The 15244-nt window shown below is 40.5% G+C and overlaps 1 protein-coding gene across 4 annotated transcripts in view; it reads left to right on the top strand.

Moving 5' to 3' along the window:
- The window catches only part of sap30bp (SAP30 binding protein), a 48199-nt gene extending 33938 nt beyond the window's left edge, over positions 1-14261 (top strand). For 2 of the 4 annotated variants that reach the window (XM_088599515.1, XM_088599512.1), the window contains 7 exons: positions 5332-5423; positions 6019-6079; positions 7457-7508; positions 7919-7977; positions 8097-8147; positions 11848-11932; positions 13049-14261. In XM_088599515.1, the coding sequence (XP_088455641.1) occupies positions 5332-5423; positions 6019-6079; positions 7457-7508; positions 7919-7977; positions 8097-8147; positions 11848-11932; positions 13049-13227 (579 nt within the window). In that variant the 3' untranslated portion in view covers positions 13228-14261. The remainder of the gene's footprint in view (positions 1-5331; positions 5424-6018; positions 6080-7456; positions 7509-7918; positions 7978-8096; positions 8148-11847; positions 11933-13048) is intronic. The other 2 variants (XM_088599513.1, XM_088599516.1) reach the window with 2 other exon arrangements.
- Positions 14262-15244: the final 983 nt, after the last annotated feature.

A 15244-nucleotide genomic window follows, 5' to 3' on the forward strand; every position in this document is an offset into this window, starting at 1 on the left:
AATTACATAATGCTAATTTTGGGCCATGGTTTTATCAAAAACTTTCGTTTTTTTTAAATTTCTAAAAAATTTTAGACATTGTACACAGTTTATTACTGTAATGGACAAATGTGTTAGAAGCACTTTTACATACTCTATATAAAAAAGAAATGTAATCTTTGTAGAGGTAATAATAACACTGAACTACACTGTTTTTTCTACATTATACGTTTTCTAATCTTTGTTTTGCATTGAGAAGACAGAGGAGTGTGCCGACATCTGCATGAATCCTTGAGATCAGTACACTTGGCGTGTGATGTGTGTTCCGCTGCAGATGTACCCAGGCCAGACTAGCAGATTCCTCAGGATACAGTCATGATCTTAAGTGTGAGAAATTCAGACTGCTGAGCTTTAAACTAACACAGCACAGATAAGCAAGAAGCAATAATCTGCATCTGGCTGGTGGTGCCGAAGTGAGATTTACAGGCATACTTTGTTCTAGAAACCAGGAATGCTATCAGGATTAGGCAATCTTTGATCTCTTTGCTATTCAGTTTGGTAAAGTCAGTCACTTCATGTTATCCTACTGAGGTGGTTGTGCTGAAGATCATAAATGTTTCATTAAAGGCGCTGATTTGGGATGGGTATTTACAGACCTGGTGACATCAAATGTTACGTTCTGCAGGATGGATTTTGTTTCTTACCTGCCTTTTAACAGAATTTTATCCAAACTCTAGTTGTAGGTCTTTTTTAATTGCACTGGTGCAGTGCCTGTACACTAAGTTTGAAGATAATTATTGCAGCTACCTGTGTTTCACCAGTTATGGTTTTATGTTTTAATTACTTTTTTATCAGTTTGTATTTGGTAGGTGCATAAAGACAATAAAATCAGTTTTTTAAGCATTGTTAAAAAAAAATATATATATAAGCTGCTGTTCTTATCTTTTGAGCAGCCACCTCTCTGTTGGGATATTATTAATGTGTTTGTAGAAGTCTGTAAAGACTAGTGTTCTTGATCTGGCACTAAATACATGCCATTACTGTGCCATTTGTCATAGCTCTATTTTCTCCCCTAATCTCTGCCGAACTCAATTCTGTTTGAATCAATCAAGTTCTATCAAATGCAAAACAATACAGCGTGCAGCAGTAATTGCTGGCAGTGACTTGTCTTTTCTGTGAGCTCACTGGGGGGTGTAAAAATCACAAAATAAAATTGACAAAATAAGGTTACATAATGAATAAAAGAATCTCAGACAGAGCTCAATATAGAGCTGCTACAGTATGTGTCCAGGGTGTATGCAATACATTATGTCCAAGTAGTGCAGTATGCGGAATACAATGAAAACTGTGTGTCCATGTAGCCATTATGGGTGATTTGCTGAAGTAACTGCAGGTTGGCTATTTAGCAGTCTTATTGCCTGGAGGTAGAAGCTGTTCTGAAATCTGTTAGTCTTTGGCTGAATGCTTCGATACCGTTTACTGGAAGGTAGGAGAGACTGGGGTCCTTGAGAATAGACCTGGCCTTTTTAAGACATCTGGCTGAGTAGATATCCTGGATGTTTGGCAGCTCACAGCTGGTAATGAGCTGCGCTGACTTCACCACACTCTGCAGTACTTTGCGATCCCGGGCGGAGCAGTTCCCATACCAGGCATCGATGCAACCAGTCAGGATACTGTCAATAGTGTATCTTGAACTTGATTCCTTTGATAATGCTATAATAATGATAATATATTAAACTCAAATAACCATTCTCAGGTCCACAGCTTCAAAGAAAATATATTTGTTAATGGTCAGAGAACAACTAACATTACTCAAGTTGTTTTAATTCTAGAAACCAGTTCCTCACAGAACATTACATCATTATAAAGTGCTTCAAGAAACAAAACAAATCACAAATTTAAATTGCTAGTAATATTTAAAAGTTCCGTATGTTTCCATCTTAAAAGATTGATAATGTACTAATTAATGTGCATCAACTCGTATCATTTTTTTTCCTTGGATACAATTCTTCACTTAAATTCTACCTAATATAAAAACTGTTTACTTGTTCAAATCAGTGTGTCACTTTTAATGTAATAACCTGTTACCTAATTAAACTGCCAATCAAATGACTGTATCATTCTGGGCAGATGACGGTTGATGAATTATTTCAAGCAGCAGTCTACCTAGGGAGCTTCTGTGAGAGCAGTATAGGAGAACACCTCAGTGTTATGACTTGGCGTAGCACTCCAATCTTTATGACTAATATCCTGTCAAAGATGAACAGGAACACCCATACAGAAAGGAAGGGCGGGTATAGGAATTGTTTTCGGAGTTTTGCAGTACAGAACTATCAACTCCAAATTGTCATGGTTACCCTTCTAGCAGAGAAGTGTGCAGCAATTGAAATTTCCTGTTTTTTCAGTTCCCTGATGTTTTTGTTTCTATTGCTCCATATATATTCTTGAGTGATTCTTCTTCTGATCTATGTGCGCCTCTGACTTCCCCTTCGACCCCGAGAGAGATCTTTCCATAGCTGAAGTCAGATCTTAAAGGAAGACGTTTGTTTGTTTTGATTAAATTTAGATTCGGCAATTGCTATTCTCTTTCCGCTGCTGTTTGGCATCTCCATTTATTTGCGGTGCTGCATCCTTTGTTCTGACACATGGGCACATGGCCCATTTTTTGAAGCTTCACTGTGATTCACACTCATGCGAGCGCTGAGGTATCAGGGGGCAGACTGGACAAGAAGGAGTTCCTTCTTATAGCAATGCAAACATGCAGGCGCCTGGCCAATGACTCTGGCCAAATGTGAGTCAAGCATGGCCAGTTCAGATCACAGTTGTGTGGTAATAACCTAGCTGAAGTTAAAGCCACTGCTCTGGTGTGCTGGTTCACCTTGCTCTGAACAAGAAGCTTGTGCCAATTGAGCTTCACAGGTGCCTGCAAAGGGTTTCAGTTTTAAGTGATGCTGATCACTGCTTTAAATGTGCGTTATGTGTGTACTGTATGACAATTCTGGACCTTTCAGTTCAACTGTTGTAGATTTTCCTTTAAGAATAAGAGGGAGAGCATTCCTTATCAAAGTGGGTACACATGGCTGTAAACCCAGTTAACCCCATTCATTTTGTTCTTTTTAAAGATCACATAATCAGTCCATCTAGTATAGGTGCCTTTAAATTCAATAAAGATTTTATTTTCATGTCCTCTGTTGCTCAGCCTAATGCAAGAGGGTAAAGGTAAGAACCCTTTTCCTGTGGTCTGGAGGCATAAGACCGAATCTTGTCTCAGTATCCGTGTTCAGGTTTAAGAAATGTAGTTTAGACTTGTGCACGTTTTCGTCTTTGAGACTGTTTTGCCGACAAATACTACTTATTTGTTAACTCTGCAGGCAGATCACATTGGAACATTTCTGCAGTGAAATGTCTGCTGCACAACCTGTACTTATTTGCCCGTACATTGTATCACATTAGTCATTACAGTCGTTAGTGAGCAGGAAGGTACTGCATCACTTCATAATTCGCACAAACGCTCGTCCGTGGCTACACCAGGGGACTGCACAAAAGTTCATGATTTTGTGCTTAATTTGAAATTGGAACATTTTTCTATACCATCAATTAATTTATTTTGTTACCAAGATTTACTAACCAGTCTGAAAAATTAGAACAGCAGTTCCCCTTTAACAAGGGAAGGAAGCTTTCTATTCTTATATTTGGAAATATAAACTATTTAAAAGTTGGTAAACTTTAAATTTGAGTGTTCCTGAGTGCCCAGAAGTAAAAAATGCTGTTTTTAAAGCTAGCTTTTGAAGATAGTATTTCATATTTCTTAAAGAAGAGAGTATTGCGTATACCTAGAGATCTCTTGAGCTTGGCTGTCAAATATTGCCCTCAGGTATTAAAATCAGTGGAAGCACAATAGCCTCTTTCACAGCACCCTTCCCAGAATGCAGTACCATGTTTGGGGTCAGCCTAGTGCAAACACTAACCTTGAAACTGCTGAAAACTAGAAGGTACCTAGCAATCTGGCATCTGTGTTGGGGGATCATGTCTGTAAGAAACCAAAAAAGCTGATTGTCCTGAAACAAATCCCTATCACAAGGGTGTGAATATTCCAAAATACATGCTTTAGAGAGATGATGTCTCATTTTGTTAGGGGAACAAATTTAAATGATGAGGCATTAGTCCAGGAAACAGAGCAAGAAAATAATTCAAGCATAAGCTTTATGGCTTTATATGTATATGCACAGGATGCCAGTAGACCTATCAGTCAAGAGAAAAGGCCACTGACTGTCCTATAGATATAACTTCAAACCAAAATCCTACTTAAAGTGACTGTTCAGTCATAGGTGTTGATATGTAGTTAATTTATTTCTCTTATTGTCTTGCCCAGTTTGGATAGGAATGCCTACTAAACAACTTATTGTACAAATGTTTTTAAGTACAACGCCGTTCCTCTAACAAGAAATAGGAACAAGGCAGCATAGCTTGTGAGGCTTGTCATGACCTCCGCGAAGGAGCTGCCAGTCCTCCAATCTCTGTAAATGTCTGCAGAGTAGTCTATCAAAACGAATGAATGGCTCACTGGGTGGGTGTCAGAGCAGCCTGTCATCAGCCTCGTAACGTAAAGGCTTCATGTAGACCTAAAGACACAAGTGGTGATACCAGTTTGGCTGGGAATGGAATAGAAAAATAGAGATTATACTTTTTTTTAGAGATGTCTCAAGACTTTCTGATCATTTAAACATTTGAATTGGTTATGAGTGAGTTTCCTCCAGTGGTAAGTATTGCTGCCTTGCAGCACTTGGGCCCTGGATTTAATTCCGGACCTGGGGTGCTGTCTGCGTGGAGTTTGTATGTTCTCCCTGTGTCTGCAGGGGTTTTCTCTGGGTACTCCCATTCCCTCCCACAATCAAGAAAACATACTGGTAGGTTAATTGGCTTCAAGGAAAATAGACACATGCACACTCACACCAGGGTCAGTTTCCCTTGTGATGGACTTGTCATGTTCAGGGTGTATCCCTCCTTGCGATCATTGCTGGCCAATATAGGCTCGGCTTTCCAGCAACTCTGAATTGGAAGAAGCGTGAATTAAAGTGATGGTCTGCAGAGCCAGTGAGTCTCAGAACTGACCCTACATAAAATACAGTTCCTGCGATGTGAACACGAGTACTGTGAGAATAAGTCTATAAAATTGTACTTCACGACTCAAGGTTCGGCTGGTGCAGATAAACAGAAATGGGGGAGCAAAGATCTGGATTTATGATTTTGGCATTATGTGATTGTTTCTTTTTATGAGGAGATGTTTGCTGTAGATATCGGACGATTTTCTCCCTTCAGTTGGTGGGCTTATAATTGTTCCTTATCTTCCAGGAGAAGATCCAGAAGCTGTATGAGCGGAAGCTTCATGGCGACTTCGACACCAACAGCCACATCCAGAATAAGAAGGAGTTCCGGAACCCCAGGTACCTGCTAATTACCATCTCTGCCAGCCCATTTCCCAGCATGCCCTAGAAACCACATCATGTGAGACTGCTGCCCACTGATACAAGCACTGCATACACTGTGTATTACTTGATCCGTTTTCATCTGAAAAGAAGTTTTCCACTTAATCAGAAACAGGATATTTGGCCTGAAGATACCTACATTGCCCTCTCTGTTGATTTTTGCCACCAAAGGGCTCATAATTCAGGGAAACATCCAGCAGCAGTTCTTCAGGTTTACATTCCATCATGTCGGTGTCACTCAGGTCCCCACCCAGAACACATGAGGAGGTTTCCAAACAATAGGTTGTCAGTTCACATCATCTTGCTGTCATGTTTTTGACAAAACTGCTTTTTAAAGTCTCTCCGGTAAAGGAAAAATCTAATTCTGATTCAATACAAACAGTTGTCAGAGACTTATAAGAGCAGAAATAGCTCAAAGTGCTGAATGCACCTTAATTACACGACAAAGACAGCCATTGTGTATTGCAGTATATACTTAAATACTCATGTTAGCAACATCTGATGTGCATCTTTCCTCATGGTCAAGGGCCTGGTTTCTGCTTTGTATTTTCAGTATTTATGAGAAGTTGATCCAGTACTGTGGCATTGATGAACTGGGCACAAACTACCCTAAGGTGAGGCATGTGGAGGTGATGCTGTCTCACTGTTAGCCCTTTCAAATCACAGTTTTTTTTTTTTTTATTTTGGCGACTCCTGCCATTTGTGAAGCAATGAAGAAAAAGTTTGGTCATTTGAGGTTGTGTGGTGTGCTTAGAATTTGGAGCTGTTTCATTCGCAAGTGAATAATGTTTAATTGGAACTCCTTCTAATCTCCAGTCATGTATTTGATTAAAATGAGTGTTGGATTGCTCATCTAATTATTTTAAATCCCCGGACAGAGGATCTTGTTACATTTATCACAGAAAAATGTGGAAATGGGTTGTTCACCCATAGCAATATGATGTTTTGTCTTGGCTCTAATTTCAAACACAAATTACATATGCACGTATTCCTGACTTTATGTGGGCTTCCTATTGATTAGCAATCAGTTTACTGTTCTACACTCCACTGGACCCGAGCTCCCACACAGGGTGATGGACTTGAAACAAATAGTTCTTGCGCTATTTAATGGTGTGTGGTTTCTAAAAAATAATCATTTACATTGTGAAGAAATCCCCACTTTGTTTCTCTGTCAGGAGTAGCTGACTTTGAGGGGACATTCTCTCAGGTTTTATCACCACAGTAATAGTAATACATGCACACATCAGCGTCTGTAAATCCATTTTTAACTGATGGTGGCCACAATTCAGTCTCTTAATCTGTGTGTATGTGCATGTACAGTGTCTGTAGACACTCGCACTCAGCCATTGAAGCTGATACTATTATGACATTCAATAATGAACTGGATGAGATCCTTAGATCAGTTAGCTACCCAAAACTAAATGAGAAAGGGGGGCCAAATAGTCTCCTTTTGTTTGCAAGCTTTGCTTTTCACAAATATTGTCCTTCTGTTTCTAAAACAAGGTGGTTTACTCAAGCTGAGTAACTATATTATGTTAAAATTATGACCTGTTGAACTGACTGATAAGGTTTCACGGTGAGCAATACTGTGTCTGTAGCTACACAAACTGTGCCAGATTCGTCATGTTCATCTGGAGACTGTCGTTAAATGTCTTATCAGATCTGTGATATTCTGTTGAAATCAGTTGTACCACACATAACTCTGCAATGAGACCAACATTCAAGCATGTGCAGCCCCATGGTATCTGCAATTTTTTATTCTTCTCAAGTGTAGGTTTGTTATAAAGCTAATCCTCTGTAAAAAGTCAAGTGGGAGGTGGTTTATTTTGTGAACCTGTAAAACTCAAGTTTTTTTTGTCCTTACCGTTTTACCGTCTTAAAATGAGTTTTATGTCACTGGTTTGTGGTTAGTCTGAAACATTCACACAAGTACAGTTTTACAAAAGTGCTTTTCTTTGGCTTTTCCTGTAATGGTTTCTCTTCTCACACAGGACATGTTTGACCCCCATGGTTGGTCAGAGGACTCTTACTATGAGGCTTTAGGTACAGTGTAACCTGTCCTATTTCTTGTTATTGTAGTGGTAAATTCAGATCTTTTCAGAGCAGTTATCTATTAATAGAGCAATTCCCTTCTCCCTGGTTTTCAGGTATTTTTTTACAGTACCATTCAAGTTTAAATTAGTTTTGTGTCTGATTATACCTAATGCATAACAACTTAGTACCTGGGTATGTCTGAGTCTGTTGTTCCAGGCGAATTTCATTCTTATACTTTCATCACAATCCTTGCAGCTTGTTTATCTTGTTAGTGTTTTGGGACACTATTGCGAGACGTTTCATTAATCTTTTGATTATTGATTATAACGTTTCATTAATCCTTATTCTTTTCTTAAAGCTCCTTAATTTTATTTGAAGGTGTTACAGTCTTGTTGATGCTCTGTCTCTCTTACCTGCAGCTAAAGCCCAGAAGGTTGAGATGGACAAGCTGGAAAAGGCCAAGAAGGAGCGCACAAAGGTGGGTGTCTCTCCTTCCCACCGCCTCTGTCCCTTGTGAGCATTTTTTGGACCAGAATGTTTTCTGTTGTATGCACAGCAAAATCAGCCATCTTGTTCAATGACATGATCTCTCGCCAGCAGCCATATCACCCTGCAACTCACAACTGGCAGCCAACTGAAGCTCAGCAGGTGTGAGCCTGGGTACCTGGATGGGAGACCTGCTGGGAAAAACTAAGGTTGCTGCTGGAAGAGGTGTTAGTGGGGCCAGCAGGGGGCACTCACCCTGCAGTCTATGTGGGTCCTAATGCCCCAGTATAGTGACGGGGACACTATACTGTAAAAAAGGTGCTGTCCTTCGGATGAGACAAAAAACCGAGGTCCTGATTCTCTGTGGTCATTAAAAATCCCAGGGTGTTTCTTGAAAAGAATAGGGGTATAATCCCAGCGTCCTGGCCATATTTCCTATTGGCCTTTACCAATCTTGGCTTCCTAATAATTCCCATCTATGAATTGGTTTCATTACTCTGTTCTCCTCCCCACTGATAGCTGATGTGTGGTGAGCGTTCTGGCGCACTATGGCTGCCGTCACATCATCCAGGTGGATGCTGCACATTGGTGGTGGTAGAGAGGAGTCTCCATTACCTGTAGAACGCTTTGAGTGGAGTGTCCAGAAAAGTGCTATATAAGTTTAAGCAATTATTATTAATTATTAATATCTGAAAATTGAGGAGAAATATTTGGATTACAAGAAACTTTTTCTTTAAGTAGAAACGATTACTGAAGCTAGCATGTATTATTAAACTCTAAATTAAATTTAAAAAGTTCATATTCTGCCTTTTATCCATTAAATCATTTAGAGAATCTCACAGCTTATCCTAGAATTTAAAAAAACAAATAGGTAATGATCTTCAATATTCACAATATTCAACTGGTTTAGTAATAATAGCATTTTGTTTAGTAATAATAGCAAGTTTCTTCAAGCTGGAAATGTGCTAGTGTGGCCTCTTATCCCCTTTATCTTTGGAATTTAGTGTAAAGCTGGTATTTGTGTCGTGACTCACGCCTCCTGAGACTGCAGACTGACCGATTGTTCTGAGGCCCACTCTCCTCTTGGAGTGGCCAGTGCAGTGCAGTGCCCTGAAGCCCAACCCATGAATATCTCCCTGGAGCTTCTCACGACACTGCCAAGCCTTTAGCAAATTCAAGTGTCCGTTATGTGTCATAATTGGAGCAGTGGGACTGACGATGACTAATCGCCTCAGAATGCTCTTGATCTGAAGCCTGCCCTTGTGAATTAGACTGTTGCAGCGAAGCACTAAACTGCGGTTTTCTCTCCTGCTGGTCACATCAGCCCAGATAAAAACAAAACTCATCTCCTTGGCCCATTAGGTGAATCTTGTATGAATCAAGTAATGCCCTCTGCATTGCCAAGGAAGTAGTTGTTGCTCAAAGACTGGTATGTACAGGCCCATATTTATCACACCCCATTACCAGTTACACAGCAGTATCTCCTGTTCAGCTAGATAGCTGGAATTGGGATCATGGTTTTTAAAGGCAAAGCTTGAAGAGGAGTTAATTGTAATTTGTATATGCATGGGATATTTGCATGGACCAGTTTGTTTTCTGTAAAAAACAGAGCATTGAATAGTTTTGCGTGCTTTAACAGCTTGCATATGCAAAAAACAAAACTGATTAAAGCGAACGTGTATCAGAACAGAGAACATTAGTCTTCTGCTGGACATAGCTGTGATCTGTGAGCAATATAGCAGCTATTCACGTAATAATTAATAGCAACTCAGAGTGTGGTAGGTTGAAAACTGCAGCCTCACATTTAATGAGTTTTCATTTTGAAAAGTGGACTGAAAAGTAACGGAAAGTCTCTTATCCTGGTGAGAGTTTCTGCCATTCAGGTAGAAGCATAGTTCATAAGACAGGACGCAGGACACAGCGTACATGTCAGTCCATTGGATATTCATGGCGAAAAAGGGCCAATCAGAGCAGCCAGTCAAACTCAGCCCAAATGTCTTTAATTAAAAGCAAAACACCATTTCACCTTGCTACCCCACTGCTTAAAATCAAGTGTTTATCCATTAATTTTTGCTATTAAACTATACTTAATTTTCATTAATGTTTTGATTCAGTGAAGGGTAAGGTATTCCGGTTAATTCATTTAAGAGACAGAGGGTGTCTGCGGGAGGTGACTGGTGTTTAGTGCAGGTCTTGGACAGACTAGAATGGGTGAGAAATATGCCCCTTCATTTTCTGTTCGATAACTGTAATCTGGAATCTTAAGATAGCACAGGGCTGCGTTCACCTGAGCCATGTCATTACCAGACTGTGACTGGGAACTCCCAAGTATCACTGTGAACAGCCAAGCGCAGCCCAGACTGGCAACCACAGGCCTTGGTCTGGTCAGGGTGTGCTCAGCTTTCTGCACAGCAGCAATCTTCAGGACCTGGCCAAGCACCTGAAAGCTTGTGGTGTTGTCTGTAAGAATCCCATCGCATCTGCTATCACTGCTAGCCTTCCTGTAAATCACTATTCATGTGTCAAATGACAGGTCGACTAGAGTGCAAGCACAGGATCCCATCCTTCTCACACATATGGGAGTTACTGTGCTAAGCTGTGCAGCACATTTACACATTAGCAGTTTTTGAAATGTTTCCCTAAAATGTTGCGCTTCCGTGATTAAAGAGAATTAGATCAAGCTAGGCAGGATAACTAATTATTCAGTTCCACTTATGCTTTTCTTTCCTGAAAGATAGTGCTTTTGAACTGGCTTAGCAGGAACCAATCGCAAGTACAGAGTAAGAAAGTGCAGGTGAAAGCAAAGGCTGGAGGTGTCATGTGGGTAGCTCAGGCTGCACGCTCCATGCAGCGGAGTATTGACTTGGGGTTTCAGGCCAGTTTTGAAACTTCCTCTGCGAAACAGCCGTGAGGAGACAACTGCTTTGTTCATGAAGTCCGTAAAGTCATCTGCTTTACTCTGGTATTAAACGTGATGGGGCATCAGAGGACATGTATCCATTAATCTGCTTTGAAATGCACTGGAATGACAGAACTTTTAGCACCACATTTAGACATATTAAGACTTTCTATATTGACACCAGGGTATCAGACTTTATTTTGTTGTCTGAGGGAAAGGCACAGGTCTCAGCAGGTTCCTAGTAACTGTTTAATATCAATAAGATGTCATCCAAATTAAATGATAAACCCTGCAGCAGCAGGTTTCAACAATTCCCCTATTAATGACATGCTGAGTCATCAGTTTGCTCACAGAGCTGTATAAGAGGGCGTTTAAACACCAGAGAACATTCCAGTTGATATGTGATTAAAGCTTACATCTTCGGGTTAATAAAAGTGAACAGACTTCAAACCATGGGTGTGTCCTCACAAAGAGAAGCAGTTTAACTGATCCAAGGGGTACAAAAGATAATTGTTTGCAGAGTGTAAAATTCACCTCTTGGATGTCCTGTTGCACCACACTCAGAAAAGGGCAGTTGACTGCAAGGCCTCTCGGCTTCTGCCCAGTCTGTCAGCCACTGGCTGCAATAAATGTCCACTAGCTGCAGTATGTCTGACTGTGGGGGAAAATCATTTGGCAGTGGGACCTACAGATGTACACATAAGCAACTGAGTGTCTGTAGTGACAACAGGGAATTTTACAGATGAACATATGACACAGCTGAGTGTCTGTAGTGATGACAGTAAATCTTACAGATGTTACACCTGAGTGCCTACAGTGATGACAGTGAGTCCTACAGATGTGACAGCTGAGTTTCTGTAGTGAAGACAGCGGGTTTTACAGATGAGACATAGCTGAGTGTCTGCAGTGGTGACAGCAAGTCTTGCAGTTGTGTCTGCAGTGATGGCAATGGCTGTCTTTCAGATTGAGTTTGTGACGGGCACCAAGAAGGGAACCACCACCAGCTCCGCCTCCAGCACCACCAGCACTGCCAGCACCACCGCTGCAGGTACATGACTTTCTACATTATCACAAAAACATCTGTGATTCCTAAAATTTAACTTCAGTTTAAGGATACTGATTTATTGTTGATTGAGTAGCTGGATTAGATCTCTGGACCAGTTAGCTGATAATGGGCTATGTTAGTCTGAAATAACTGAGCTTATATGCCTTAAAATCAATCCAGCATTATTGAGCCTTCCCTAGGAACCACAAACAAAATAGTAGCAACCACTTTTGGCTTTGAAAATATCCTTTTTCAACCACATAAGCTTGGTAGACTGTACATGTTATGTAATTTCAGAAAAGGTGGTGAATGAAGTTTACGATTTAATACATAAACCAAGAGGTTTATTGTGGAGTAGTGTCCTTGAATACAGATTCCCTTCACTCCTTTTACTCCAGGATGTAGTGTCCTTTCAGTAGTGCTTGTTTTATGGATGGGTGTGAATTGATCACACTGTGTCATTATCTCAGATAACATTAATATCACCTTAAGAATATGCACAATGCCTTCCTCTCTTAACCCTTCCATTCGACACTTAGGAGTGCGGTAGTTTGTGAAAGTGATTTTTCCGTGCTGGCAAAAAGGCAGGCTGATAACTGCTCCTGACCATTCTTTCTTTACAAGGAAGAAAAACTTCTCAATTTGATCTGCATTAACAACTAAACAAATTGCATATAGACATAATACATAACACAATAAATATAATACAATAAAAGTGAACTGCCTAATAAAATCGTCATAAAATGTTCAGATTTTGATTTGAAATTTGATTGCCATTCTGAAAAGGAGATTCAAGTGTCTTTTTTGGATAATGATAAAGTAGGCCATAAGGCTTAACTAGCATGTTCCTGTAGAAATTCTCTCAGACCACAGTCACACACACACATTCTCCAGCAGCACAGCTGGTACCGTGGGTTTACATTAAATTGGTGGTGTCACTCGTCATCAGCATCAGCCTCCGGCAACAGCAGTTTGTGTGCCAGTAGGGTTTGTGCTTCTTTTAGGATTGTCTTTTGTGGATCCCATTTCTGTAGAACATCTTTGTAATTATATCCATATATTTATTTTCTATAAATCCATCTTGTAAGTGTCTTTATCCCTCTCTCTCACTCTCTACAGAGGCCCAGAAGCGAAAGAGCAAGTGGGACTCAGCTGTGCCAGTGACCATCGCCCAGCCCACCATCCTCACCACCACTGCCACCCTCCCTGGCGTCGTCTCCGTCACCACCACCGCCAGTGGCACCAAGACCACGGTCATCTCTGCCGTGGGAACCATCCTCAAGAAGGCCAAGCAGTAAGGGGGGCCTGAATCCCAGAGCGTTGGTGCGGACTAGCTTGCTGCTGATCCTGGTGGAAACTAAAGGAAATGTTCCCGTTCCTTCCCCTGTTCCCAGCTGGAGCACTGTGACAATCTGGAATCTTAACCTTGAACCTGCGCATGTCCTGAACTCCCATGGGAGAATCTCACGCTTTTTGCCTGATCCAGCTGCTGTGGTAGCAACTCTTGACGGAAGTAGTAAAATAAAGGAAGTCTAAAGAGAAGGTCCGTGCTCTAGCTTCCACTGGTAGATCTGTGCCCTATTGCATAAAACACCTTAAACCCGAGGTCCCCAATGTGGCCACTGCATTCCAGCAGAATTTCAGAATCACTGGATCAAACTGTCTTGAGCCAGAGGAATGGGTAAATTGGTCCTGTTGAATCTGAAGCAGACCAATCTAACCTTTTCACTAAAGACTTCTGGAAAATCTGCTGGATTTCAGCCCTTGAGGAAATAATAAGGGAACACCTGCATTAATTTATTCCTCTTTAGGAAACATACGTTTCCAGGTGTTGCACAGAGCAGTTGATGTCAAATTACCACAGGAATCCAGTTCATGAATCAACCAGATTAGTCTCAGTTGTTCTAGTAAGAAGTAGGGTGTAGACTATTAAGAGAAACTTAAAAGGTTTAGCTCCCTATGTACATTAAAATTCTTTGTATTACCCCCAAAATGTTTTTGTAGCTTTCTACAACTTCAATTGCCAAGGCAAAATGGCAGTTGAACCTCTACAGACCCAGGTAGAAAAAGCAAGGCTGCAATACTGTAGTGGTTTTACAGTTTGACTGTTCACGCTGTGATGAATGATAGCTTCCATCTCCAGCTGTATTTTTTTCTGCTCTGCATTTGATGCTGTAATTTCTAAAGAACTGGCAGAGAACTTCAGGTGGCCACAGACACTGCGACAGCACTTTCCTGCTCTTGGGAACTTTTTATGACACAACTGTGAATCAGTGTTTTTATACTTGTGTATATATTGGGGTAAGTGGGAATAAAAGAGGAATCCTCATCAGTCTCACTCTCATCTTCTTTTTGTATCTGTTTAGCTCTAGAAATATTCTGTGGTTTATTGAATTTGTTAACCTGGGTCCGATGAGTTTATGCTGATGCAGTAGTGCTCTGTCATATTCCATTATGTTTCTGTGGAGCATTCTTAACTTTTCATGGGCTCAATTCTGTAAATCCTAGACATATAGTAATTATAACATTGCTGTGGAATTCTGAAACCCAATATTTATTACAGGGATGGTGCTAATTTCCAGCCCTGTCCTTCTTTTAAGAGCTAAAGAAACATCCAATTGCAGAAATGTCTAAATTGAGGGGTTCAGTTCGCTAAGTAATTAAAAGCTCAGCAGGACTGAGGTTTAGAGCAGGCATGGTGCTCCAGGCCTAGTTAAAGGTAAGAATGTTATTAATACTACCATTTAATAGGACATGTTTTGTTACCAATATGCAGAAAAGACAGACAAAATGCACTAGTAGATGGAATGTCTTCTCCTTTAAAAGGTCTTTCTGCTAAATTAAAAGGTATCCCCTTGTTTTTTGTGTGTCCTGATTTGGTTAGTAGTGTGTTGATTCTCACCTGCTTGTCACTTTAGGTTGCCTATATTCTAGTTTGCTTGTTCACAAAGCCTGATGTGCCAGTGCTTGTGCCCCCTACAATCAAGAGCTTAGCATAAGATGTTTTTCCAGCTGTCTGACAGCCATGCAAAGTGCTGTATTTGTGGTAAGAGATGGCCTAGATGCTGAGGCAGTGTGAACAGCATACACCAAGACCGTATGTGTAAATATAATACACATATACTGAAAGGTATGCTATCGTTGTGAAAGGTGTACAGTACTGCTGTCAGTCAAACAAATGCCCCCCTAAATCACTGTCTTTTTTTTTTTTCCTCCCAGTTAGGTTTTATTCTAAGTATCACTGGCTTATTCACTTTTGTTACTAAAGTCCATTTATAAAGTGAAACTTACAGTTGATAATTCCATATCGGAGGT

This window comes from Lepisosteus platostomus, chromosome 11 (assembly GCF_059453375.1).
Source record: "Lepisosteus platostomus isolate fLepPlt1 chromosome 11, fLepPlt1.hap1, whole genome shotgun sequence".
Lineage (NCBI taxonomy): Eukaryota > Metazoa > Chordata > Actinopteri > Semionotiformes > Lepisosteidae > Lepisosteus > Lepisosteus platostomus.